Source organism: Nyctereutes procyonoides, unplaced genomic scaffold, assembly GCF_905146905.1.
Source record: "Nyctereutes procyonoides isolate TBG_1078 unplaced genomic scaffold, NYPRO_anot_genome, whole genome shotgun sequence".
Taxonomy (NCBI): Eukaryota; Metazoa; Chordata; class Mammalia; order Carnivora; family Canidae; genus Nyctereutes; species Nyctereutes procyonoides.
Genome location: NW_026575147.1, coordinates 23109217 through 23136414, shown reverse-complemented (window position 1 = coordinate 23136414; position 27198 = coordinate 23109217). Strand labels below are relative to the sequence as shown.

The 27198-nt window shown below is 51.8% G+C and overlaps 1 protein-coding gene and 2 long non-coding RNA genes across 10 annotated transcripts in view; 2 read left to right on the top strand and 1 right to left on the bottom strand.

Annotated features, from left to right (window-relative positions):
* Positions 1–4199, bottom strand: part of LOC129501352 (uncharacterized) — a 44847-nt gene extending 40648 nt beyond the window's left edge. Inside the window, exon 1 of the long non-coding RNA XR_008662721.1 lies at positions 4078–4199. This is a non-coding gene — a long non-coding RNA (uncharacterized LOC129501352). The remainder of the gene's footprint in view (positions 1–4077) is intronic.
* Positions 4145–27054, top strand: MOV10 (Mov10 RISC complex RNA helicase). Of its 8 annotated transcripts, none has more exons than XM_055312406.1 (22): positions 4165–4281; positions 15300–15444; positions 16037–16089; positions 16553–17375; positions 17663–17795; positions 17973–18231; positions 19400–19534; positions 20131–20299; positions 21010–21164; positions 21422–21598; positions 21712–21859; positions 22279–22437; positions 22685–22788; positions 22951–23048; positions 23148–23364; positions 24337–24454; positions 24639–24830; positions 25069–25143; positions 25952–26077; positions 26167–26255; positions 26518–26639; positions 26742–27054. In XM_055312406.1, exons 4-22 carry the CDS (start codon positions 16992–16994, stop codon positions 26915–26917), a joined length of 3036 nt encoding a protein of 1011 aa, XP_055168381.1. In that variant the 5' UTR covers positions 4165–4281; positions 15300–15444; positions 16037–16089; positions 16553–16991; the 3' UTR covers positions 26918–27054. The 8 variants fall into 8 exon arrangements, with proteins under 8 accessions (XP_055168377.1, XP_055168384.1, XP_055168381.1 ...); XM_055312404.1 differs by having other exon boundaries at positions 15855–16089; XM_055312408.1 differs by lacking the exon at positions 16037–16089 and having other exon boundaries at positions 17172–17375; positions 17560–17795.
* LOC129501351 (uncharacterized) lies at positions 4768–10457 on the top strand. Its single transcript, XR_008662720.1, has 3 exons — positions 4768–5766; positions 6843–6987; positions 7692–10457. It is a non-coding gene; the product is annotated as an uncharacterized LOC129501351 (long non-coding RNA).
* Positions 27055–27198: the final 144 nt, after the last annotated feature.

Below are 27198 nucleotides of genomic sequence, written 5' to 3'. Positions count from 1 at the left end.
ATTATCCAAAGACTTGGAAAGAACAGCTTTTTTGTTTGTTTTTAAGTTTGAGCATTGTCTCTATGGATAATACTGTTCTTCACCTAAAGGCTATGGATGAATCAGAGGGTTTGTTGTGTGGTTTTTTTGTTTGTTTGTTTTCTTAAGTAATCTAATCTCCACTCCCAACATGGGGCTCAGACTCACAACCCTGAGTTCAAGAGCTGCATGCTCTATCGATTGAGCCAGCCAGGCACCCCAAAGTTTTTGTTTTGGTTATCCATTTCTAGGTATCTTCTGTGTTTGTCATTGAGAAAGCAAGGCCCAAGTATGGTTGTAATCACTAGGAAGTAGCAATGAAAGAATCCCTGTACCTTGAACTTGGATGAGATTTTACACTGACTTAACCTCTAAATGCAGCTTTCCTTCCAAATCTGACTTAGCTACAGACATGAGAGAAAGGCTTTTCTCCTGGTTCCCGAGAGAACCAGAGGAGTTTCAGTGATTCACATTCCATCTGAGGCCAGTTCAAATTCCCCACCTTTTGGGGGAACATTTGTTGTACTATACTCTGTACTTGTAGTGCAAACAGAATCAAATCTTCTTGCCTTTGCCTTTAACTTATTAACTCGGTCAGCCTGTCCCCAGCCTATCCCATTTCCCTAGCCCATATAGACTTTTGTAAAAACTCTTAATCGCTTGGCCATCTAAAGCCCTTGGTTACTTGTATAATTGGGAAGAGGTCAGCCCTCTTTACCAAGTCCTGCAGAGATCTGCCTTCCTTAACCTAACCTCCTTCAGTGGAATATTTGCTTGAATTGCATATTTTATCATGCACTACTCCAATCAGCCTGTGAGATCTTAGGGCAGAGGTTTCTCAGCCAGATGGAAAGCAGTTTTCTGTGAGGCCGCACTCGTATATTTGGATTTGAAATTACACTGCTAAAAACCAATGTTTCATCTGAGCCTGGGCGGTTGTGCTGCTGTTGCTTGCCTAGTTCCAGTGCCTGTTCTCTTTTATAATCTAGAACGTTGATGCTGGACTCATCTGGGTTCAGAGATACTGGGCAAACCATGGCACATTTTCTGCGAACTCACAAAAGAGACATATTTCAATGTCAATTTATAAATTTACAATCATATATAGAATTACTAAGCTGCCTCCTGCTTGCTTGGGACATCAAAGAAAGGACTGGTAAGTAGAACAAAACTGGATGGTTCCATAAGATAAGTTGAGCTAGCTAAAATTCTCTCTTGAACAGCTTATGTATAACAAGATGGTAGATCTTAGCTCTCTGAGGGCAGAAACCAATCTGCCTCTTCAAGTCCAATATATCAAAGAAGCACTATTACACAGAATATACTGTTGATTCTCCTTACTCACAGTAAGTGTAGAGTTGCCAGTAAACACTGAGTTGGCAAATACTATACACATTGCTATTCTCGGAATACAGGGTTAGGTTCTTGGGAACCTCTGGCCACAACACTTGTCAATAGATCAATATATGCAGTGTTTTATATGTGTTTCTATTCAAGTCACCTTATTTAATATACATTGTTTATCCATTAAATTGAACTCAACAGTCAACATTGAACTCAATGGTAACTTGTGCCTGAATGAAGCTTATCTAACGTAATTTCCTCTGTAAAGCGCATCACAGCCTTGTGCTTAGGACACCAGATAGCACTTAAGCACTACACAGGCATGGGGGCTATTTTAAGCAATAGCGTAACAAAAAAGGACAAAATGCAAAAATGTGACCCTAAGATAGGCCACGACAATGAAAGGGATGTTTATAATAGAAGCTGAAACAAGAAGGCAGAACATTACCTTGTTCCATTTCAGCTAGGAACATGTCCATTGGGTAACTCGAGTTTGTTTTGTCGTTCTGCACATGTGCACAAATGACTACACAGATACTGCAAGTACTGATTTGGGGGTTATTGATAAACTTAGGTGACTTTGCAAATACACAATCTGCAAATAATTAGAATCAGCTGTAGCAACCTCCCACAGCCTGTCACCGCTGTCAGCATTCAATTGAAGGGCGACTTAACAGTTGCCGTGAGGACTACAGTCTACTTAGAATACATAAACAGAACATTCAAATATCAAATTGTAGAACCCAGGTGACTACAAAATAATGAGAAGTGATGAAGAAAATACAAAGCTCTTATTATTCTCCAAAGTAGTTGTCTTGGGAACTACTGTGCGTTTATTCACACACATTGTCATTGACCATGGTCGACTCTCAGATTGCCTTCAGTGTTATTTGGACCCATAATAAAATCAACCACTTTGAAGTCACACTCGTAATTATAAGTGCAGATAGATTTGGGGAAGTTTTTGAGGAAGTGAGACCTGAGCTGTATCTGAAACGTGGGAAGCAAGATCATTCTAGACATCTAGACAGCCATGTGTGAAAATAATTAAAACCCCATGTGTGAATTGTAGTTTTCTAGATGAGACTGGTTTAGAGAAGTTCCACTGTAAACACAACCACATCACGTTTTTACTCAAGTTGGTTATGTACTATGGCTGTTTGCATTGTTGCTTATTTTGGTAATGTCTAGGACATGGGCCTCACCAGGAAGCGGAGGGGTGGGGGCGCATTCAGGATCCAGGAGTAATGAGGACTTAGATTTGTGTATCAGAATGGAGCTAGACATTCAGTGTGGGTGTGGTGGATGGAAGGTTTTTGAAATAACTCCTGCTCAGACCCACCAGGTAATTGCAGACAAAAAGGGTTAAAAATGGACTATCTTCCTAGTGTTTTCCTCTACTTTGCACAATTTCTAAGACAGAAATTTTAAGAACTTCCCCATTAGCTTTGGTTCCTACTGACTTTGCATTTCCTGTTGCTAAAATCTGTTATTCCTGGCTTTGGTTGGTTGTTGGCCTGGGAGAAGGCACAAGAGTTGCCCAGCTGGAGCGTGGCCTGGGTTCTGGACATTCCACACCCTAGGTTAGGTTGAGTGTGTGGCCTCCCACCGGGCACTACTTTGGAGGACAACACTACCTTTGATATATTTGGAACTCTAGTATATTTTTTAAAAATTTTTTTATATAACTGTTATTATCTTTGCCCCATTCTAGTGTGTGTGTTTTTGTTATGAGGGAGCACACACAGATGCTGAGGCTTGTTTTGTGTTTCTGGTAGGAGCCCCACCCCCTTTAGTTGGCTTAACAGTCTGTCTTCCGAAGCGCGCTGCTCTTTCACTTCTCTTCCTGGTACTGGTGCTGTAGGTATTAACCAGTTACTGCCTCACGGAAGAGCCCCTTGCTCTCAGGCTGGTATGATGACTGGGGCAACCCTTGCTCCTATACCAGTAACAATTAAAGAGCAACACCGACTGGAATGTAATTAAGTGCCCAAATATGTAGCTCAAGGGCAGGGATCAGCAGCCCTTCCACTGAAACGAAACCTGTGGGGCTGCCTGGGAAAAAGTAATAATGCCTGTCCGCGCCGGCGGAGCCCCCTGTCCTGCCTCCCACACGTACACACCTTTATCCCAGAGACACTGGCTTCGCCCCCCACCCCCACCCCCACCCCGAACTTACCCGGCTCCCAAGCCTTCCTCCCCGCGTCTGAAAGCCCGAGGAGGGAGGAGGGGGGAGGGGGCGTGCCGCTCGCTTCCGCGCTGCTTTCCGTCCCCGGCTGTCTGGGGGAGGTGCTGCAGGACCTGCCCCGGCCCGGCCGCGGCCACCCTGGGTCCCGGCCCCTGCCCTTTGCTCTCCCGCTTTTGCAGAAGTACCGAGGCCCCGGGGGGCAGGCGTGGAAGCAGCCCCGGCGGAGGCTCGGAAGTCCTCGCGGGCGGCTCGGGGGGCCCCAGGCGGTGGCCACGTTCGGATTCCGGCCAGAAGCCAGGGGAGGGAGCTTGGGGTAAGGGGAGGGCCCTGAGGGAGGGGTCAGACTCCTTAGGAAAGAGTTAATACGGGGAGGGGGAGGGGACAGGACGGAGAGACCCGAGGGAAGGCTCAGGTAGGAGGAGGACGGAGGGAGGGGAGCCCGCTGGGAGAGGGGAGCCTGCGGGACCGGGGGTCAGAGTTGGGGGGCTTCCCCCCGCTGCACCCTCGTCCCAGGGCCGCCAACTTACATCCGCGGCGGCGACTTTCAGTTTCATTTCCGCGGACCCTCCTGCCTGGGCCGCAGCCGCCGCCGCGATGCCCAGTAAGTTCAGCTGCCGGCAGCTCCGGGAGGCGGGCCAGTGCTTCGAGAGTTTCCTGGTCGACCGGGGACTGGACCTGGAGACGGATCGCGAGCGGCTGCGGACCGTTTATAACCGGGATTTCAAGATCAGGTACGGGCCAGCCCAGCCCCCGGCCCCGATGCGCGGGCCCAGCTCGCCGCCACCACCCCCGCCGCGGGGCCACCCTTCCCGCGCCGGCCCCGGGGCGCGGACGGAGCAGCTCCCCCGCGGCGCGAGCCGGCCCGGGGGCGGCGCAGACCTCCCTCCCGCGCTGTGCCCACGCCCCGCCAGCGCCGCCCGGCCGGGCCCCCGCGCCGTCTCCCCGCGCACAGCCGCCCGCGCCCCCCGGCGGCCCCGGGCCCGGGCGGGGACAGCGGGGTCCCGCGCTCCCGCGCCGCTCGCGGTGGGGGGAGGGGGCCCGGGCATCGCGGGGCCGCGGGGCGAGCTGCCGGCTGCTGGCGGCCGGCCCCGGCGCGCGGGCTCCGCGGGGACCCCCGCCCCGCCCCGCCCCCGCCCCCGCCCCGCCGGCGAGGCGCTGCGGCGGGGGGGGCCGCTCCCCCGCGGAGCCGAGGGCCGCGGGGCGTCAGCTGCGTGCGCGCCAGACCTCCGTTAGCACCTGCGGCTTCTCGGTGGAGCCCCGGGGCCAGCTCCCGGAGGAGCTGCGGGCTGTCGGGGGCCCCTTTCCTGTCTCAGCATCCAAGTGAACACCAGACACTTCTCTCTGGCGGACCACAGAGTAGTGCGGGAAACACCTATCAACAGGCTGCGGCCGTGGGCCGAAAACCACGACGCAGTTCGGCGGGGATCGGTGTGAGGACGCGCGCAGAGTGAACGCGGGCGGCGGGCTCGGGCTTCGGGCTTCGGGCTTCGGGCTTCGGGCTTCGGGCTTCGGGCTTCGGGCTTCGTTGCGGACGCCCGGAGGAAGGCCCTGGGTTTAAGCAGACCCAAAGGACGGTCTGGCTGCTAAAGACTCAGAGAAGTGCTAGACTGGGTTAATGGAGGTGGCTTAGGGGGCCCGGGGAGGACGGAGTGACCCCACAGTGATCGGAGCATATCTGGATTTTTATTTTTTATTTTTTTTTTTGGATGAGTGTCACATTTTAAGAGGGGCGTTAGCAGGCTGGAGCAACATTGGGGGAAGGGGCAACGATTGTAACCTGTTGGTGCCCTCACCCTGGGCTGGGCACCGTGGGGAATATGAAGAACACCACCGGGCCCAGGGGAGCAAGCGGCAAGGAGCATGGGGTCTGCTGCAGACCATATACTATCATAAATGGTAGAATAACAGGAATATGATAGAGGTAAGAAACTGCTGCAGAAGAGTAAGGAAAGAGCAATTACTGTTGAGACACGGTATCAGCTCTACACATCCTTGAATTCACTTCTGTCCACAGGATGTAAGTCCCGCGGGCCTCTGAACGCAAGTCAACTACTACTTCTGACTCTGTGAGAGAGTGTGTAGTTTGGATGCTTGTTAGACCTGTGCAGAAGACTTGATGTCAGACTCTCGCTGTAGGGTTGCTGTAGTAGAGGAGAGAGCTCTGCTCCCAACACAGCAACACCGCTGAGAATTGATAGCCAACAGCAGAGTGAGGGGTCAGTGGATGGGAAGTTCCCAAGAGGACACGCGAAGGGGTGGGTTGGGGACAAGGTTGAGGCCTAATGGAGACAGGGGTTCAGAGGAGCCTGACTAAAGTTTGGCCAAGGAGAGAGTCTTATCATCTCTCAACTAAACTAAAGCTACACAATACGTAGTATCCAGCCCTGGGGAAGAACAGGCTGTATGGTCACTGCATACCCAAAACGAGATAAAATCTATATTATGGCTGAATTCAAGGGGTCTCAAAAGTTATTTTTACTGTATGCGCTTGTTTTTTATGCAAACAAGATACCACTTCCCCTCATGATTATTAGAGAATTTTATGTTTTCTTATGCTATACCGTACCACCCCTCTGTAATTAGGGAATTCATGGAGAAGGTGGCACTGACCGGGGCTTTGGATTTGAAGACTTAAGGTAGTTTCAGCCCTCAGAGGAGAAGGAAGAGATAAAGCTTACTTGTTGATTCATAGTCTGTCATGAGACCCAGTCAAAAAAAAACCTTAGAGGGGCACCTGGCTGGTTCAGTCGGTAGAGCGTGCCGCTCTTGATTTTCAGGGTCGTGAATTCAAGCCCCGTGTTGAGTGTAGAGATTCTTTTTTTTTTTTTTAAGATTTTATTTATTTATTCATGAGAGACACACACACACAGAGAGAGAGAGAGAGAGAGAGAGAGAGAGGCAGAGACATAGGCAGAGGGAGAAGCAGGCTCCATGCAGGGAGCCCGATGCAGGACTCAATCCCGGGACTCCAGGATCATGCCCTGGGCAGAAGGCAGGTGCTAAACCACTGAGCCACCCAAGTGTCCCGAGTGTAGAGATTCTTTAAAAAAAAAAAAAAACCTGAGAAATGTTTGCCTTGAAAAAGAGGGAAATTGGAGAGAAGCAAGATCATAATCCTTGAATATTTTGAAGACTGTCACAGTGGAGCGGATTATATTTCCCTGTCACTCCAGAAGGCAGAACTAGTTTCCTTCAATATGCCCCCCTCACACTCTCCATGCCCCCACGCCAGGCAAATGGAGCTTTCTTTTGTGATTACAGAGAACTTTATTAACGCATCCTTTAAACCCAGGCTGCAGTGCTGTGACATCAACCCCCATCCTCCCGGTGAGCATTCACTGCTCCTTCCTCTGGGCTCTCAGAGCTCGTTCTTCACACCCAGGCTGTAGCTCAATGGTACTGCGTTGTTCCTGACCGGACTGTTGGATCCTCAGGAGGTGGGGACAGTCTTTTTGTCAATATTGGCACCCTCCCTCCGTCCCCAGCCCAGAGCCTGGCAGGTAGTTGATGCTCTGTAATTGCTGGCAGGATGTAATTGAATTAAGTCGAGTTGATCTACAAGAGAGACAGCTGCGGGAGGGCCATAGCAGGTCACACACCCCCCCGCAGGAATTCTCGGGAGATTTCCCTACACTGGGGAGGGTGCATGCCTTCTAGCTCGGTTCTTTCAGGATGTTGTGGTGTTCTGCTGCCAACTTTTTGCCTTTTCCCATCGTTCATTATTTAACAAACATATTTAATGAGGCTCTGCTCCGGGCCTTGGTTCCTGCCTCCGTAGTCTGGGGCGGTAGCAGTGGCAGTGGCAGATGTGTAGACCAACACATAATAGAGTGCTGCTGAGGCTGGGATAGTGTCTGGGTAGCTGGAGTTCAAATCCTGGCTCAGCCACTTAAATGAGTTGCATTGGATTTTGAACAACTATCTAAATGTTCCTGTTATGTGTGTAGAATAATGCCCTCCTCTCAAGGTGGTGTGAGGCCAAAAGCCGCTATCCCAGTTAACCTCTTTACCACGCAGCGGCGTGGGCTCTGTATGGGGTAGCTGGCCTTAGTACAGTGGTGGCTGGGAGGCTGGTGGTTGTCTGGAGGAGTGGCCAGGGTCAGGAGAAGTTTCGAGATAGGACTGCTCTTGCCTTGGACAGGAGACTCCTTCAACCAGCTGCGGCCAACTGCTTGTGAGAAAGCAAAACTGCGAGTTGCTGTAGATGCCCAGAAGCAGCCTAAGGAAGAGGCGACAGTGAAACAACTATTTCATTACCGTCTCGATTAGTCCTCGGACAGAAGGTCCCGGACGCGGTGGGCCAGTGTAACTCCGAGACCCGACCCTATAGAGGAGTCAGAGGTTTCTCGGCCAGAGTGATGTTGGAACCAAATCCTGAATGAGAAATGGGAGTGCACAGATGGAGGGGCAAGGGGACAGCATTCCAGGCCCAGAGGGAGTAGCACCCTTGTGAGCCAGGAGTGAATCCATGATGGTGACTGAGGCCTGAGGGAGGTGGGGCTAGATGGGGCAGGACCCTGCCAGCTGCCCAGAGGCCTGGTGTGTTGGCTTACTTTTAATCTTAACAGGAATAAGAAAGCCCAGAAAGTTTCAGACTAGGAGCTGATGGATTCAGGGTTTTAGAGAGATTTTCTGCCTTCTGGCCTGGAGGACGGCCGGCCCAGTGAGACCGCTATCACAGTGAAGAACACATTTCACTCCGGAGCCTGGTGATACGCTGCTTTCAGAGAACAGTGTGTGTCCTTGAAACGGGACAGAGCTTCACTCCCTGCTCTCTTTATTTTTTATTGTATTCTACTTCAGTGTTATAAAAATCCTGGTCTTGACCCACTAATGAGAGCTGCGACTCAGTTTGTAAAAACACAGAACTAGATGTCCCTTCAAGATCGCTGCCAAACTTGATGTTTGGTTCTGAAATGCCATTCCTGGGATCCCTGGGTGGCGCAGCGGTTTGGCGCCTGCCTTTGGGCCAGGGCGCGATCCTGGAGACCCGGGATCGAATCCCACATCGGGCTCCCGGTGCATGGAGCCTGCTTCTCCCTCTGTCTATGTCTCTGCGCCTCTCTCTCTCTCTGTGACTATCATAAATAAATTAAATTAAAAAAAAAAAAAGATTGAAATGCCATTCCTCTAGTCCTGAGATCCTCCAGCACTGCATCTTAAAAAGATTTGTTGTTGTTCACCAAACACATGACAGGGACCCAGGGCAGGGAGGGCATCAAAGACTGAGGAGGCCCACAGGCACAGGGAGGTCTGCAGAGGGATACGAGTGGGTGTGAATGGCCCAGGTACCAGTTGAGGAGGGATCCATGTGAGGACCTGAGCCTCAGCTTCTTCTTCTCTAAAATGGGACGATAATAGCTGCTATCTGATTGTGATGATTAAGTGAGATAATGCATGCGGGTACTTGTAGGGGCAAACAGGGAGTGTTCAATAAATGTTTCCTGTTTTTGATGGTGTTGCTGTGTTTGCATGAACGTTGTTATGCAGAGGATCCCAGATGTCGTGTTAAAAGGTTAGACACCGTCTTTTAGGCCATGGAGTCATGAATGGGGGCCATGATCCCATATTCCGGGGGTAATTCCTGCTAGTTTAGGGGAAGAAACACAAAAGACTAATAAACAGAAGGAAAGATCTTTGACTATGTCAGTTAACCAGCGAAATGAAGGTTTAAGCAAGATACCATTTTCTGAAGAAAAAAAAAAAAAGATACCATTTTCTGGTTTGGCAGATTGTCAAAAAATTGAAAAGATTGAAGATTTCTGAGGTTAGGGTCTGGGAAAACGGTATTCTCAAATTCTTGTCAGTAATAATGTTAAGTTCATACAACCTGTTTAGAGCACAATTCGGCAGAACTTCCCGAAGTTGTAAAGAGTCATTCTATGTGACCCAGAAGTTCTCCTTGAAGGCATTTGTCCCATAAATCTCCTGCTAGTACAGGCGTCTGTGTGCATGGATGGTTATTTATTATGACATTTGAAATAGCCAGCAGTTGTAGGTGCCTGACTGTCTATCACTGGACAAACAGCTAACATACCACGTACGTTCATACCACGCTGTCCTTTGTGGCCATCCAAAGAGGGGAGTGGCCTGGTACAATGTCCGGAAGGATGCCCATGGTAGTGAAAGAAGCCTGACAACATGAGAGTGTGTACAGCACCTGGGCGGCTCAGTTGGTGGAGTGTTCGACTCTTGATCTCAGGTCTTGATCTCAGGGTTGTGAGTTCAAGCCCCATGTTGGGTGTGGAGCCTACTTTAAAAGAAAAGAAAAGAAAGAAAAGAAAAGAGAAAAGAAAAGAAAAGAAAAGAAAGAAGGAAGGAAGGAAAGAGAGAGAGAGAGAGAGAGAGAGAAAGAAAGAAAGAAAGAAAGAAAGAAAGAAAGAAAGAAAGAAAGATCTTTATATGTATAGAAAAATATACCCTGAACAGTTAAGCTGATAGTTGGGAGTGAGGGCCCCTAATGTTCTGTGTTAGATGTTTGTGTTGTTTAAAAGTTTTTTGATCCTTTGGATGTCCACCCCTTCATGTATCTCTTTAAGTACCCATACTGTCATCACACCTCTGTCAGTTTGGCCCTCTGGGATCATTATAATATATATATCCTTGTTTATTGTGGGTCCATCCCCATAGCAGTATCCCCCCTCCATTTCCACTGTTTGCCCCACGCTCAGGAAACTCATACTGTCAACCAGGGTGTTCTTTGGGTTGTTTTATTTAAAAAGGATCAGGCTGGGGATGCCTGGGTGGCTCAGCAGTTGAGCTTCTGCCTTTGGCTCAGGGCCTGATCCTAGGGTCCTGGGATCGAGTCCTGCGTTGGGCTCCCCACAGGGAGCCTGTTCTCCCTCTGCCTATGTCTCTGCCTCTCTCTCTCTGTGTCTCTCATGCATAAAGTATTTAAAACAAACAAACAAACAAACAAATAAATAAATAAATAAATAAATAAATAAATAAATAATAAATAGAAATAAAAAGGATCAGGCTGTATGCATTTCCCACATCCTGCTTTTTTCTTATTCAACGACACATTACAGAAATCATTCCTGATCATCTGGTGTAGACCTCAAATACATTTCGGATTCCTCCTGCCAACATTTTATTATGAAAAACTTCAAATACAAAGAAAGGTTGAGATAATTGTACAGTGAACACCACCCATATACCCTCACCTAGATTTCTTAGTGTTTTTACACACCTGCCCACTGATCCATCTTCGTGTTTTCAGTGCATTTCTTTTTCTTTTTTTTTTTTAAGATTTTATTTATTTATTCATGAGAAGTAGAAATAAAGGCAGAAGGAGAAGCAGGCTTCCTGCGGAGAGCCTGATGTGGGACTTGGGACTCGATCCCAGGACCCCGGGATCTCGACCTGAGCCAAAGGCAGATGCTCAACCGCTGAGCCACCCAGGGGCCCAGATGCAGACTTCAGTGCACCTCACCCCAAACAATTCAGCATGATTGTTATTAACTATAGGAGTTCAAATTTTAAATGAAACGTATAAACCATGAATTGGACACATTTTGACCATTCTATGGAGGTTTTTTTTTAAGATTTTATTTATTTATTTGAGAAAGAGAAAGAGCGGGGGAGGGGCATAGGGAGAAGCAGACTCCCCTGCTGAGCAGGGAGCTGTATGCAAGGTTTGATTCCCTAGGACTCTGGGGTCATGACCTGAGCCCCAAAGGCAGAAGCTTAACCAACCGACCCACCCTTGCACCTCCCCGTTCTATGAGTTTTAACAAATCCACACATTGTGTGTCTTCCCTATCAACATCTAGAAGATGACATCATCTCCGAAAGTTCCCTCACCTTTCCTGGTTGGTCCTCACCCATACCCGCCCAGAGAAAACCACTGCTCTGGTTTTTTTCGAGATTGCGCTTATCTGGAACTTCATTTAATAGAATCGTGGGTGGGGGTGGGGGGGTCAGCCCGGGTGGCCCAGCGGTTTAGTGCTGCCTTCAGCCCAGGTCATGATCCTAGAGACCCGGGACCGAGTCCCGCGTCAGACTCCCTGCATGGAGCCTGTTTCTCCCTCTGCCTGTCTCTCTCTCTCATGAATAAATAAATAAAATCTTTTAAAAAAATAGAATCGGGATATGCACTCGGGGGTTTTTTTGTTTTGCTCTTTTAAAGATTTTATTTATTTTAGAGAGAGCATGGGACGGGGAGGAGCAGAGAGAGATAGAGTCCCCCCCAGACTCCCGACTGAGCGTGGAGCCTGGACATGGGCTTGCTCTGGAGCCTGAGCTCAGCCATCTGTAGCTCAGCATAACGTTTTGTTTGTTTTAAGTAAACTCTACCCCAAACGTGGGGTGCAAACTGGACCCCAAGGTAAGAGTCGCATGCTCTGTCAGCTGAGCCAGCTTGGCACCCCCCCCCCCATAACGTTTTTGAAATTCATCCATGTTGTGTGTCTCTGCAGCTTATTTTTATCACTGGGTACTGTACTTCACCCAGATACAAGTGACAGTGCCTTTTATCGTGTGTTCACGGACGTTGTTCTCGGTTCTGGACTATTTTGAATAAAATTGCTGTGAAGAGTCTTGTACGTTTCATCAAGGGATACACCTGGGAGGAGGATGGCTGCATCACAGGGTAGATAGGTGTTTATTCTTATTTTAAAATTTTAAGCAAATTGCTTAACCTCTTTTTTGGTGATTGGCAGCAAAGTCCACTCGTTGTGACCTTATCTAGGGTGAGGCTGTCTCAGCTTTGCCTAGTTCCTGCCGGTTTCCTGAGCCCATTCCTCAACTTCCCAGCAACATGCTGATAAATAGGTCTTTTCACTTAAATCAGCCATAATTTTATTATTTTTGCTTATAACTAATAATTCAAAATGTACGTACTTGTCTAAAAGTAATGGGTCTTGGTCTTCATGTTTGTTTTTTTGTTTGTTTTAAGATTTTATTTATTTATTCACAAGAGACACAGAGGTAGAGGGAGAAGCAGGCTCCCTTTGGGGAACCTGAGTTAGGACTCAATCCCAGGACCCTGGGATCATGACCTGAGCCCAAGAAATATGCTCAACACTGAGCCACCCAGGTGCCCCAGTCTTCAAGGATTTTACTTCCTTTCCACCACCTACCTTCCTTTATATGTATTATATTTGTTTATATGTTTATTTATTATATGTGTATATATATGTATTGTTATATGTGTGTCTAAGTTTGGACAAAATGTGTAAAGGATTATATGGATCACATATTTATTATATTTATAATGGTATGTGATATTATATAAACATCCAAGTTTGGACCATGTATGTATAACCTGACAGGTAACATCCCAACCACTGCACACACAGCAGTGCTTTGTGCCACCCGGTGGTTCATTTTGCACTGTCATCTGTATTATTTATAAAAGTACAGTCTGCAATTATTTGATAAATTCTCTCTCATTCTCCCAGCAAGTATTGAATAAATACCAGTGCTAGGTCCATACTAGGTGTTATAGTTGTGTTTTCTAATGAATTTTTATTCTACATATAACATTCTTCCTGGTTAAAAATCAGAACATTGCCACATATGCTTAGTTTTATATGAAACAGCAACTTTTTCCAAAGTGATTGTACCAGAGTGTACTCTGACTGACCATTCACGAGTGTTCCGGTGTGTCTGTGTCCTTGTCAATATTTGGTGTTGTCAGCCTTTTAGATTTTAGCCATCTGGGTGGGTGTGATGTGTTCTTTTTCATTGCTACCTAGTATTCCATGTTATGGGCATTGGCAATTTATTCAGTTGTCTCCCTGTTGATGGACATTTTTTGTTTCCAGTTCTCGGCTGCTGTGACTAAGTCTGTAGTGTGCATGCTCACTTTACTTACATTAATTTTACATTACTTTACGCTAATTATATTAATTTTACATCGTAAATATGATCAGATCCCATCAGATCCTCCTGCACAGGCACTTTTCTTTCTGTGGGAAACCTTTCCAGGCTTGCGATGTCGGAGTTAAAGGATACCTACACTTCACATGTTAGGAGACATTGCCAGATTATTTGCCGAAAGGTTATCATACTTCACTTTCCTACCAGCCATGTATGAGAGCCCGCTTCCACACATATGCCTAAGAGTAATACATGCTCTATTTCCTCCTTTTGTCAGCCCAGTGGAAGTAAAGTGGTGTCTCATTCTGACTGTAATTTGCATTTCTCTGCCTTAGGAACATCTTTTCATCTGGTCATCTGGATGTGTTCATCATTTTTTTTTTCTAGAAATCTGGGTGACTAGATGTAGAATACAAGAATTGGGACCTTTTCCCACAAGTATGTACTAGGTTTCTGATGAAAAAAGATTTTTTTGTGTGTGTGATGGCTGTTGCTTTAGACCAAGGTTAGGAAATTTTGGGGTAGTGGTAATAGGCATGGGGAATAATTTGAGAAATACTTAGATCGTAGTATCCAGGGTAAAGGTTGCAAAATTTGCAAAGTTGAGGTCCTTCCTGCCTGTGTGCCCATGTGGAAGTTTCCAAAAATAGGAGATTTCACATTCAAATTATGATTTGGGCTTCTCTCTCTCTCTCTCTCTCTCTCTCTCTTTCTCTCTCTCTATAAAGATTCGTTTATTTGAGAGAGAGAGAGAGAGAGTACACAAATGGGGAGAGGGAGTGCAGAGGGGAAGCAGAGGAGTGGCCGAGAGCCTGACTAACTTAATGAGGCTCTGTCTCTAGAGCAGGAGATGAAGACCTGAGCTGAAACTGAGAGTCGATTGTGTAACCAACTGAGTGACCCAGGCGCCCCGATTTGGGCTTCTCTTAAAAGCCAGAAGATCTGGCCGCCCTGGGGCTCTCTTCCCTGCCAGCCACAGCCGTCTGGAGATGAGTAGCAAGCAGGTGCCCCCCTTGAGTCCCTCTTGAGACAAGGCATTCACTCTCAGCTTTGTTGAGAGCCCTGTTTGCTCCCCAGCACTAAGCTGAGAGCTGGCCACATCTCAAGGCACCTGCGCTGTTGTTTTCTTAAGTGGAATTAGGAGGAATGTGAGTCCTTCTTCCACTGATGGCTCAGAAATGGGACTCTCCGGGTGCCTGACGGGGCTCAGGTTATCGAAGATGCCCATGGAGCCTGTCTTCTGCTGGTATTTGAGGCTGTGCTCGATCTGTGGAACTTAAGCAAGGGGCCCTGGTAAATGACAGTGACTCCTGATTTTCAGCCCTTTGTGACCTCAGCAGCATCTGAACCTGATACTGCTGCTGAGACTGCCTGCTGATTCCCCTCTGTCCCCCAGGGCTTCCCTCTCTTTTCTCCTCCTCCTCAGATTGTCTGTGTCTCCACCCTTCTCATGCTGCTCACACTCCCTGGGGAAATCCTGAACACTTCCATGGTTATAACTACAACCTGAGGACTCCTGAGTGTTAGGCTAGACTCAGGCTTGGCTTTGGCCTGAGTTCTCAGTTTCTGAACTCATGGAGCAGGCTGCCACTGGACCACACACAGGAACCTCCAACCGAACATTGCAAGTCCAAATGTCCTAGTCAGCCCTCCCACCTCCTCCACGTCCTCCTCCTTGTCCTTCTCCTGTCCTTACCTCCTATCTCAGGAGTGACCCCTGAAGCCGAGCCATTGATCTGAGTACTGTCCCAGACTCCTCCCTCTTCCCCTTCCTGTCAGTCACCAGGTTCTGCTAATTTTGCACTCTAAATATTATCAGATCTGGCCCCCTCTTTTGTCCTCACCACCACCCTGTTCAGGCCCTTGTCATCTTTTAATTGGACTGTTGCAATGGCCCTTTGCTAACTGGTGTCCCTGCCTACAGTCTTGCCGCCAGCAAATCCATCCTCCAATCCTGATGCCAGAGTGATCTGAAATGCAAATATGATCTTGCCACTCCCCTGCTTAAAACCCACCAACCGAGGGGGTTCTGTAACCAGTGTAGCCTCTGCCTCTGCCGTGGGCTGAAAGTAAGTTGTTACTACTCCTACTACCACTGCTACTGTTAGTACTACTATTTCTACTAATAAGAATACTAATAATAGTAGGTGACATTTACTGCTCATTTCTTACCATGCTTTCAAAAGATTTATTGTCTTCTTAAAACAAAACAGCTGATTCAAAGTTTTCCAAACATTTGCTTGGGGTGAGAAGGCTGAGGAGCAGAGCGACAGGCAGGGGAGGGGGCACCAGGGAATTGTCTGCACCGGAAATGATTTTGGTAATATGCCAGTGAGTGACCGTGCTCCTCTAGCCTTCATAGTTACCGTGGTTCTCGGGAACTAGGATTTCCTTTCATTCCCTGTCACGCACTGAGGGAGGGTGGTCAGCTGGCCAGACCCCGACTGTGTCACATGTGGGGATGTCCTCTGGCTCCCAGTTGCCAGGAACGGAGGGGAGTCGCTGGCCTTCACGGTCAAGTGTAGGCTCCGTGGCCCGGCATGCCGAACTCCAAGACCTGCTCCCTGCCCGCCTCTGCTGCCTCCCACCACGCCCGTCCTGCACTTCTCACCATAGTGCAAGCAGACTGTGTGAGATTACTAATCCTAGCATACCTTACAGAGATCTGTGTGCCAGGCACTGGGCAGAAGGATACCGCGGTGCCCGGCCCTCAGGTAGGCCTCATAACAACCCTGCAAGGTACCTTGGCATCATCCCTGTTCTGTGTGGGAGGAAAGTGATGCTCTTGAGGGAAGTCGTCTGAGGTAGCCCAGCTGGGAGCCAGGTGGCAGGCTGCCCCCAGCCCCAGCACTTGCTCTTGCACCCCCTCCACCTTGGCTTCCACTTGGCCCTCCCTCTTGTGCCTGGCTGACACCCCTTCGTTCTTCAGGACCCAGTCCTGGAGAAACCTCCATGGCTGTGCCCCTGGCGGCTTGCCGGAACCCACAGGTTGGGTCTGTGCTGGGCTTCTCCAGGCGGGCCTGGATCTCTTGTCTCATTGAAGCCCCCAGGCCCTAGCGCAGTGTCTGGCACATGACAGATCTCTGTAAAAGTTGAGTTGACTAAACTGAATTCCAGGCACTAACCCGAAAGGTTTTTGTCCTTCTGACCAGTGTTCCCTGTCTTCACCTTCTCTAGGCACAAAACCAAGCTATTTGATCTCTGGAGAAGGATCCTTTCCCTTCCTGCTTGGGTCCCATCTGCACCCTTTGACTTCGGGTGGAAACGCTGTCTCATCAGCCACCTGCCCACACACCCTGGACATCTGTGCTCTCTCTGACCCCTCTCCCTCCTCAGCGTGGGGCAGGACCCCAGATCCACCCTCTGCATCAGCTCCTTTGGCTTCCCCTTAGCCGTAGGCTTCCCCTTAGCCTTAGCTCTGGGTTGTTTGTATTTTCCTGTCCCAAACAGCTCCCGCCCCCCGCCCCCCAAGTCTCCATTTCTTTCTCTCTCTTCCCTTAGTCCTCCGAATCACCAGCCCAGTACTGTGTTTTCCTCCTCAGCAATGCACAGTCTGCAACCTGCTGTTTTAAACAATCGGATTTTGTCTTAGGAAGTCCTATTGAATTCCCCTAAAATGTTAACAATTCCTGTGACACCCCCCTGCCTCCCACCCCTGCCCCCTGTCCTTGGTCTCCTTCCCTGGGCCCTGTCCTGTTCCGGCCTCCGGGCTAGACACTGCCCCCACCCCACCCCGACCCCCACCCCCAGCCAGCCCTGCCTTCCCTCACTTCCCAGTCTCCTCTGCTTCTGGCAGCTTCGGGACCCCTGCCCCTGGCTTCTCATCCATGCTGTATGGAATGAAGATCGCAAATCTGGCCTATGTCACCAAGACTCGGGTCAGGTTCTTCAGACTCGACCGCTGGGCCAATGTGTGGTTCCCAGAAAAGAGGAGAGTGAGGCTGGGGTCAGACGTCAGCAAACACCACAAGTCACTACTGGCCAAGATCTTCTACGACAGGTGGGTGGGAGTGGGTGTGGGGGGGACGCCAAGTGGCCGAGGGAAGAGTGGGTCGCCTCAGGTTGGGGTAAGGCCCTGTTCTTCAGGGAGGGGGGAGGGGCGGGGAGGGGGGTTGTCCTTGAGCTCCGCTGGCACTGTGCCAGTCTCCCCGGCCCAGCCCCGCCTCGACTCCCACTCTCCCCAGGGCTGAGTATCTTCACGGGAAACATGGGGTGGACGTGGAGGTCCAGGGGCCCCATGAAGCCCGAGATGGGCAGCTCCTTATCCGCCTGGATTTGAACCGCAAGGAGGTGCTGACCTTGAGGCTTCGGAATGGAGGGACCCAGCCTGTCACCCTCACTCACCTTTTCCCGCTCTGCCGGACCCCCCAGTTCTCCTTCTACGATGGGGACCAGGAGCTGCCCTGCCCCCTGGGCCCCGGTGAGTGGGGCTTGGCGGGCAGGAACCACCAGGGGTTCGGGCTTGCCCATCCGGAAGGGTTGGGGCCTCCGGAAACACACCCCTGCAGCCACTCTGTTGCTGGCTCAGGGATGGGGTACGGGCAGGTGCTGCTGGGGGTCCCTCCCCTGCGCCCCCTCACTCCACCTCCTCTGTCAGGCGACTGCTATGAGCTGCACGTCCACTGCAAGACCAGCTTCGTGGGCTACTTCCCGGCCACGGTGCTCTGGGAGCTGCTGGGCCCCGGGGAGCCGGGTTCAGAAGGAGCTGGCACTTTTTACATCGCCCGCTTCTTGGCTGCCGTGGCCCACAGCCCCCTGGCCGCACAGCTGAAGCCCACGACTCCCTTCAAGCGGACCCGGATCACTGGAAACCCTGTGGTGACCAGCCGGATAGAGGAAGGAGAGAGACCTGACCGGTAACGCCTTTCCCTCCCACCCGGTCTGGGCCGGGGTGCCCAGTGCAATAGTGGGGGCCCCCTTTCCAAGTGCCTTTGTAACTCTCCTAGGCCTCAGAGACCTTTTCTGGTGAGGACGGAAGTTGCAGGTGACTCAGAAAAAGTGCTAAATATTTTCAATCATATGACAGGTTGTCAGGCAGCCTGTGGTAGACCTCACTCTCTCCTTTTTACAACTCTATTGAGTTAATTCACATACCATACAGTTCACTCCTTTAAAGTATACACTGCAGGTTCTCAGTATATTCACAGAGAAGGGCACCTGCCATCACAATCCATTTTAGAGCACTTCACCAGAGGGACACCTGGGAGGCTCAGCGGGTGGAGCATCTGTCTTCCGCTCAGGGCGTGACCCCGGGGTCCTGGGATCGAGTCCCCATCGGGCTCCCTGCAGGGAGCCTGCTTCTCCCTCTGCCTGTGTCTCTGCCTCTCTCTGTGTCTCTCATGAGTAAATAAATAATGTAGTCTTGAAGAAAAGCCAAGAAATGAACCTATGCCCTTTAGCTATCATCACATTTGCTCCCCATTCTCTCCCAGCCCTAAGCAACCACTCATCTGCCTTCTGTCTCTATAGGTTTCCCTATTTGAACATTTCATATGAATGGAATCCTATAATTTGTGTAGACCTCTCTTTCTAATATGGCTAGAGGTTCACAGATTACTAATCTAGAAAAGCAAACTCTCAGCTGCACTCTTTTTGTTAAAACGGCACATGTGGAATACATACTGACAAAGAAGAGTCTAGAAGTTTACCTACCAAAAACTTAGGTGTTGGTTATCCCTGGATGATGAGAGTGTTATTTGCTCCTTTATTATCTATTTTCTGATTTTTTTTCTCTAAGGAACATAGACTATTTATATCCATATTATTCACATATATGTGTGTTGCTTGTGTGTTTTTTGAACATTTCCAACGATGGAGCTTTCCAAAAAGGAGAATGGAGCCTTGGGGCGAGTAGCCTCATGGGGGTAGTGAGCTCTGTCTCCTTGGGCAAAAGCTCCCTCCCCTCTCCAGCAATAGTTTTCTAGAAGGGCTTCTTGCATCTTCCTGGGAGGGGCCGTCTCTGCCTCTCTGAAGCTGCAGGGATCTCTGAGTTTGTGGTTACTTTTCTTTTCCCTGTTCTTGCAGCGCTAAGGGCTATGACCTGGAGCTGAGTATGGCGCTGGGGACTTATTACCCACCCCCTCGCCTCCGGCAGCTGCTCCCAATCCTACTTCAGGACACAAGTATCTTCACTGCCCCAAAGGAGATTGCTGAGATCAAGTAAGAGCCACACCCCCACACCCCCGCTGCTTTATGTCTCTTCGGACTGCCCCATAGCTCTGCCCCCAGCCTCCTGTGCTCTGTTCCTTCCTCTACTGAGCACGTATCACATGCCAGGCACTGTTCAAGGCGAATCATTCACATGAGGGCCTTGCCCATTGCAGTGGGGAGAAGGGAACATGTATCTTACAGTTTCATGCGTGCTAAGTACTATGAGGTAAAGCCAGACTTCCAGCGAAAGGGGACAGGACATGCAGTCTTGCGGAGGGCAGTTGTTAGTGTTGGCCTCTTTGAGATGCTGACATTGGGATGAGGCAAGGGTGTTAAGTCTCAAGGGCATCTTGGGGGGAGAATGGTCCAGGCCCAAGGACCCATAGTGCAGATGCCAGGTCTGGTCCAAGTGGGTGGGGGCAGCGGCGTTGGGAGGAAGGAATGGAGAGCCAGGGCTCCATGCTCTGAGGCCTCTGACCCCTACCCACTTCTCTGCCCTTCTAGTCTTCCCTGATCTCCTGGTGCTTTCAGAGCCCCAGAGCTGTGGGTGGGAGGGAGGACGCTCCCGGGCATGGGGGGTGCCTGACTAGTCCTGCCCCTGCCAGGGCCCAGCTGGAGACAGCCCTGCAGTGGAGAAGCTACGAAGTGAAGCTCCGGCTGCTGCTGCACCTGGAGGAGCTGCAGATGGAGCATGACATCCGGCACTATGACCTGGAGTCAGTGCCCATGACCTGGGACCCCGTAGACCAGAACCCCAGGCTGCTCACACTGGAGGTCAGGGCACCCTGATGTGGTGTGGGGAGGGGGAAACGCTCTTCCTGATGGCAGGGCAAAATATGAGTTAAGGATGGACTTGTTCCTGTGCCCAAAATGGGTGTCGGAGCAGGGCAGTGGGCAGGCAAGGCCCAGCTTGTAGTCCAGACAGGGCTGCCACTGGGCGAGGGCTCTCTCTGGGCCTCTGTTCCCTTATCTGGAAAGTACAGAGCTGGGCTAGATACTTCATCCGCCCTTTGCTGGCCCTCAGATGTTGCGTGTTGTGCACTGGAGCCCAGAGTAACACACGAGTGTAGATTTCTGCATACAGGGGCGGCGGTGGCAGTGGGGCTGGGGCAGGGTGATCAGAGAAAGATTCCCACAGGAACTGAATTGTGAGCAAGATTTCAAGGGCAGCACAGGAACTGAGTTGGCCAACAGGGCCAGTGGATGAGCTGGGAAGTCGGCTCTCAAGTTCTGAAAGTGTGCAGGGAGGGTTTCCAGGACTGCCCTGCTCAGCATCTCTGCAGTCTGGGCCAATTTGTCTCCTTGCTCACCCCCTGACTTTGGCCCTGGCAGGGTGGAGAGGAAAGAAACAAAGCTCCCTGGGTTTTGGGGTAGAAGGACAGCCTCAGTCCTTGTCCCTCAGAGGAGGTCTGGAGAGCCCAGGGGTTGGGACCCACAGTTAGCCATCCCTGGGATAGAAGCTTGCTTGTGTCCACACCCCATAGGTTCCCGGGGTGACCGAGAGCCGCCCCTCAGTGCTACGGGGTGACCACCTGTTCGCACTTCTGTCCTCTGAGACACATCAGGAGGACCCTGTCACCTACAAGGGCTTTGTACACAAGGTGGAATTGGACCGTGTCAAGCTGAGCTTTTCCACGAGGTAGGTGTTCGGGGACCCATGAGCTGCTACAAGGGTCTGCAGATATTTCTCAGGCTAAAGGAGTGGATGTGTTTCTCCCTGAGAGAGAAGTGGGACCCCAGGACAGAGCTCATTCTTCAGGGGGACCCTGAGCTGCCTCAGCAGCAGCTTCTCCTGGATGGATTGCATGGCTGTCTTGAGAAGTGGGAATGGTATCAGGGTAGATGCAGAGCCACGGCCCCCTAACTGGAGCTCTTTCCCCCCCTTCTTTCCCAAAGCCTCCTGAGCCGCTTTGTGGATGGGCTGACCTTCAAGGTGAACTTCACCTTCAACCGCCAGCCCCTGCGCGTGCAGCACCGCGCCCTGGAGCTCACAGGCCGCTGGCCGCTGTGGCCCATGCTCTTTCCTGTGGCCTCCCGTGGGGTCCCACTGCTGCCCTCGGATGTGAAGCTCAAGTGAGACCGGGCAGGGGTGCCTTAGGGCTGCCTGGAGTGTGGGGCACAGGGGATGGGAGTTGGGAAGGCCTCTGGTGCACAGGGCCCCCTCATGTTTACGGCCCTTCTGCCAGGCTGTACGACCGCAGTCTGGAGTCGAACCCCGAGCAGCTGCAGGCCATGAAGTACATCGTTATGGGCACTACCCGCCCAGCCCCCTACATCATCTTCGGGCCTCCAGGCACTGGCAAGACTGTCACCCTAGTGGAAGCCATTAAGCAGGTAGGGCCTGAGCGTAGATCTGGGGCCTTTGCCGACACCCCACTCCCAGCCCCAGGGACCAAGTAGTTCTCAGATTCTGGGTGCCCCCAGCTCCCTGATCACCCCTGGGTTGGCGTTGAAGCCAGGGTGGCCGTTGAGCATTGTTTTGTAGGCTGGGTGGTGCACAACTCAGAGTCACTGATCATTCGGCCATCACAGACCCAAGTGTTTACTACACCAGTACTCCCGCAGGAAAGTGTATCCCTCCCTGGACTAGGGGGCTGGCAAGGGACGTTCAGAACTTGCCGTTTGTGTCACTGCTTCCCTCAGGTCTGGGAGATAAATGCCACCCTGTGCAACACGAGTCACAACCAAGTCTGTCCCATACCCCTCCCTCTGGAACCAGAGAAGCCACTTCACACAACTTATCACCCCCCCAGGTGGTAAAGCACTTGCCCAAAGCCCACATCTTGGCCTGCGCTCCATCCAACTCAGGAGCTGACCTTCTCTGTCAGCGGCTCCGGGTCCACCTGCCCAGCTCCATCTACCGCCTCCTGGCCCCTAGCAGGGACATTCGCATGGTGCCCGAAGACATAAAGGTACCTGGAGGAATGTGGAGGGCTGAGGGGTGGCGGGTGCTGGGAGGCTCCGGGTCAATGCCGAAGCCAGGAAACTCGAGGTTACCTGGATTCTGATACTCTCTGCGGGACACTGGGTGGGTTGGGACCCATCTGTGGCCAGGGAAGCAAAGAGGGGTGAAGGAGATTGTCCAGGAGACCCCGAACCAGAGTGAGGGTGAAGTTGGGTGGGCCTGGCTTATTCCTCCTCTCCCTTCACATCCCACAGCCCTGCTGTAACTGGGATGCAAAGAAAGGGGATTATGTGTTTCCCGCCAAGAAGAAGCTGCAGGAATATCGTGTCTTAATTACCACCCTCATCACGGCCAGCAGGTGGGTGTGTATGTCAACCACGTGTGTGAAGAAGGAGGTAGTGGGCCGGGGAGATGGGGGAAGAATGATGACTGGCAGTGGGGTGAGGGGCCAGCTTCATGGGCATTCAGGCTTGTTGGTGGGTGCCCCAGTACGACCCCTCCTCCACCTGCCCCTTCCCAGATTGGTTTCCGCTCAATTCCCCATCGATCACTTCACACACATCTTCATCGATGAGGCTGGCCACTCCATGGAGCCCGAGAGTCTGGTGGCCATAGCAGGTGAGGGGTGAGGGGTGGGCTGCATGCGTGCCGCCCTGCATGGGGTTGGGGAGGCCCCGCTGCTTATTAACTTTCTCCCCATGGCACCCTGCCTCTCAGGGCTGATGGAAGTCAAGGAGACAGACAATCCAGGAGGGCAGTTGGTGCTGGCAGGAGACCCTAGGCAGCTGGGGCCCGTGCTGCGCTCCCCACTGACCCAGAAGCATGGCCTGGGGTACTCACTGCTGGAGCGGCTGCTGACCTACAATGCCCTGTACAAGAAGGGCTCCAATGGCTATAACCCCCAGTTCATAACCAAGCTGCTACGCAATTACAGGTACCCCCACCCTGCACTGCACCTGCCATCTGTGCTTTCACCCGCTCTGTGCAGCCCCCTGCCCCGTGCAGCCCCCCCGTCCAGCGCTCCATCCTGCAGGCCTGTTGCTCAGAGTCGTGTGATGCCCGGAGCCGGTGATCTCCATTCCAACTCCATCGCTGCTGCTTGTGGGCTCTGACCTTGCAAGTGGCTTCACTCTGGAGCAGTGTGCTTATCCCTAAGGGTGTTGGGGGATTGTCTGGTTTCCAGGCAGTCCAAGGAGCGGCAGGAAAATCTGGGTTTTTTCTTCATTTGAATCACCTAATTGTTACTCAAATTAAAGAGCTATAACTGGCCTTAATCAAGGAATTTCTGTACCTAAAATGCTCAGATGAAAAGACTACCAAGAGTTCGGTTGGCGTTTGCTGTTGTGTTTTGAATTCTGGCTTTAGATTGAACACGTTATTTCACCAAATAACGGCAGTAGTAGCTGATAATTGTTTTTTTTTTTTTTAAAGATTTTATTTATTTATTCATAGACACAGAGAGAGAGGCAGAGACACAGGCAGAGGGAGAAGCAGGATCCCTGCAGGGAGCCCAATGTGGGACTCGATCCGGGGTCTCCAGGATCACACCCCAGGCTGCAGGCAGCGCCAAACCGTTGTGCCACCGGGGCTGCCCAATAATTGTTTTTCTACTGTCCTTCCTTGGCAAAATGGAAACCTGAGGACAGGTTCCTCGTTTCTTGGTTTACTTTAAATTTGACTGGCCCATGAAATCTGTGGACCAGATGCTCTCGGGAACCACATTTGGTTCTGCTTTGTGCAGTTACCAGTGCCTAGCATCGCACTGTGGATCAGTGAGTCTGCTGTGCAGGGGTGCAGTAAGAAGACGGTGTGTGTGCACCTAGAGCAGCGGTGGGGGGGCGGGCACCAAGGGTGGGGCGAAAGTAATCTGGCCCCGGGGCTCCATCTTCCTCCTCCTACCTCACAGGTCCCACCCCACCATACTGGATATCCCTAACCAACTCTATTACGACGGGGAGCTGCAGGCTTGTGCCGACATTGTGGACCGAGAGCGCTTCTGCCACTGGGAGGGTCTGCCGCAACAGGTGAGGCTGAGTGGGGCACCCCAGCTTCACTCCTACCGAAGGTGCAAGGCAGGAGGCAGCTGAGTGGAAGTTGCAGGTTCAGTCACCTTGGCCTGGGATCCCACATTCCCTGGATGAGTTTGGGGGTAGGAGGGGAAGGGAGATGGGCAGTCTGGCTGAAGGTTCCCCTGACCACCATATCCAGGGCTTTCCCATCATCTTTCACGGCGTCATGGGCAAGGACGAGCGTGAGGGCAATAGCCCATCATTCTTCAACCCCGAAGAGGCTGCCACTGTGACCTCCTACCTGAAGCTGCTCCTGGCCCCCTCCTCCAAGAAGGGCAAAGCCCGCCTGAGCCCCCGAAGTGTGGGCGTCATCTCTCCCTATCGGAAGCAGGTCAGGCCATGCGTTCCTGTGGAGGGTTGGATCCCTGCCTGCCCCAGATGGTTCCTCTTTCATAGCCAGACCCTTAGTGGAGGTTCCAGAGCTCAGGCCTCTACTGGCCCCTTATCTCAAAGGATCTCAGAGGTCAGCTGCCCTCCCTCTTTGCCCCCCAGCTCACTGGCCGCTTGCCTGGCTCCCTCTTGCACTGGGGTAATGGCATGAGAGAAAGGAACCTGTCCCTATCTTCCAGGTGGAAAAAATCCGTCATTGCATCACCAAACTTGACAAGGAGCTTCGAGGACTGGATGACATCAAAGACTTGAAGGTGATGCTCTCTCTGTTTTCAGGCCCCATACCTGCCACACTTCAAGAAGCTCCCCAGGCGCCCCACCTCACTGCCTGAGCCACAGCGGGGGCTCTCCCCAGGCCTCATTCCAGCAGATCCCAGGCTTGTGCGCCTGGGTCAGGACCAAGCAGAACTCCCCAGATCCTTGCTTCTCCCCTCTAGGCTGGTTGGAGGCCTCTGCCCTTGGGATAAAGTCCAAACTCCCAGCCTGCCTGACCTGTCATGTGATAAGTGTCCCTGCTCCCATTTCCACCCTCTGAGTCAGTCTGTTCTTGGACTCTCAGGTGGTGGCTCTCAACACTGGTGGCAGATAAGAATCCCCTGGAAAGCTTTTAGCGCAGCCCGTGCCAGAGCCCCACCCGGCTGGTTAGCACAGCTATCTGAGGGCAGAGCCAGGGCATCGCGGTTTCTTTATGGCTCCTCACTTGACCTAGCGCGCAGCCAGGGCTGGAAACCAGCGCCTCAAGATTGAGAGGCCTCCTGGTTAGGAGGTCTGGGTTGTTTATCTTTAACAAGTACTTAGTGATTGTCTCTCAGGAAGTTTGGAAACCACTGCTCCTAGTTAGCAAGTCCTGGCCACTATGTTTTCTTAGCTTAGAACCCTTTCCAACCCGCACCCATTTCCCTGGATTCACCCATCAGGTCTGGCTTCCAGGGCGTCCTGCTCTTTCCTGCTCCCTCCCTGTGCCCTAGGACTTCTCTCCGAGAAACACCCCCCCACCTCCCCCACCCCCCTCCCTGCTTCCCCTGTGAGCACCCTGGTGGCAGGCCCTGTGTCCCCCTGCAGGTGGGCTCCGTGGAAGAGTTCCAAGGCCAGGAACGCAGCGTCATTCTCATCTCCACCGTGCGGAGCAGTCAGAGCTTTGTGCAGCTGGACCTGGACTTTAACCTGGGTTTCCTCAAGAACCCCAAGGTTCGAGAGCTGGCAGCTGGGCTGGCTTGAGGAGCACTTTTGTTCCACAGGTCCTTCCCTCCCATGACCCTGCCCCTCCCTCCTTCCAGAGGTTCAACGTGGCAGTGACCCGCGCCAAGGCCTTGCTCATCGTGGTGGGCAACCCACTCCTCCTGGGCCACGACCCCGACTGGAAAGTGTGAGCATTCCCAGCCCTTAACCCCTCTCAGGAGCCGCAGCTCCCAGCCTGGGGCAGATGGAACGCTATTAGGCACATCCTGGTGGCCCAGCTAATGCACAGGTCTGTTCAGGTCTGTTCCTGGTCCCCGCAAGGCCCCTTTTAAGTGGCCCAAAGGCACAGGCAAAGGTAGTAGGACCAAGGCCTGGCCTCTAGCCTCCAGCATCTGATGTGCTCCTGAGCCAGCCTGCACAGCTCCGTGTGAATGTTCCTGTACCCACAGATTCCTGGAGTTCTGTAAAGAAAACGGGGGCTACACCGGCTGCCCCTTCCCGGCCAAACTGGACCTCCAGCAAGGACAGAACCTCCTGCAGGGTCTGAGCAAGCTCCGGCCCTCTACCTCAGGTATGGCCAGCCAAGCAGGGGACAGCACAAGGGGAGGAGGCATGGAAGACAGGCTCACCTCTTCTCTTTCTAGGGCCCCAAAGTCATGACTACCCCCCCCAGGAGCGGGAGGAAGAAGATGGCCTGTCCCTGCAAGTAGAGCCCGAGTGGAGGAACGAGCTCTGAAGACACCGCAGACCGCTTTCTCACACCAGCCAAGCCTTAACCACCCGCACACCCCTGCCCCAGAGCCCTGTCTGAACCCAAGCCCAGCGGCACTGCCCCTCCAAAGGACCTGAAGGCTGGGGGAGGGAGTTTACAACCCAAGCCATTCCACCCCCTCCCCCCTGCTGGGGAGAATGACACACCAAGCTGCTAACAATTGGGGGAAGAGGGAGGAAGAAAAACTGAAAACAAAATCTTGTTCTATGCAAAAGCCTCCTTGTCTTCTCTGCCTGGCCCCCTCTGGCCTTGTGGCCTTCCTGAGCTCCCAGATGGACCCCAGCAGGGAGGGTGGCACTGTCCCACTCTGCCTCTGGCCATACCCCTCCTAGCCAGAGAGGAACCCCCCCACCCCCCA

Bases quoted from the DNA above. Each gene is read 5' to 3' on its own strand.
- MOV10 (XM_055312402.1), top strand. From the start codon at position 4,145: ATGCCCAGTAAGTTCAGCTGCCGGCAGCTCCGGGAGGCGGGCCAGTGC. The intron at 24,455-24,638 runs GTGAGGCTGAGT...CACCATATCCAG, and splicing joins GGGAGGGTCTGCCGCAACAG to GGCTTTCCCATCATCTTTCA. The intron at 25,144-25,951 runs GTGATGCTCTCT...GTCCCCCTGCAG, and splicing joins ATGACATCAAAGACTTGAAG to GTGGGCTCCGTGGAAGAGTT.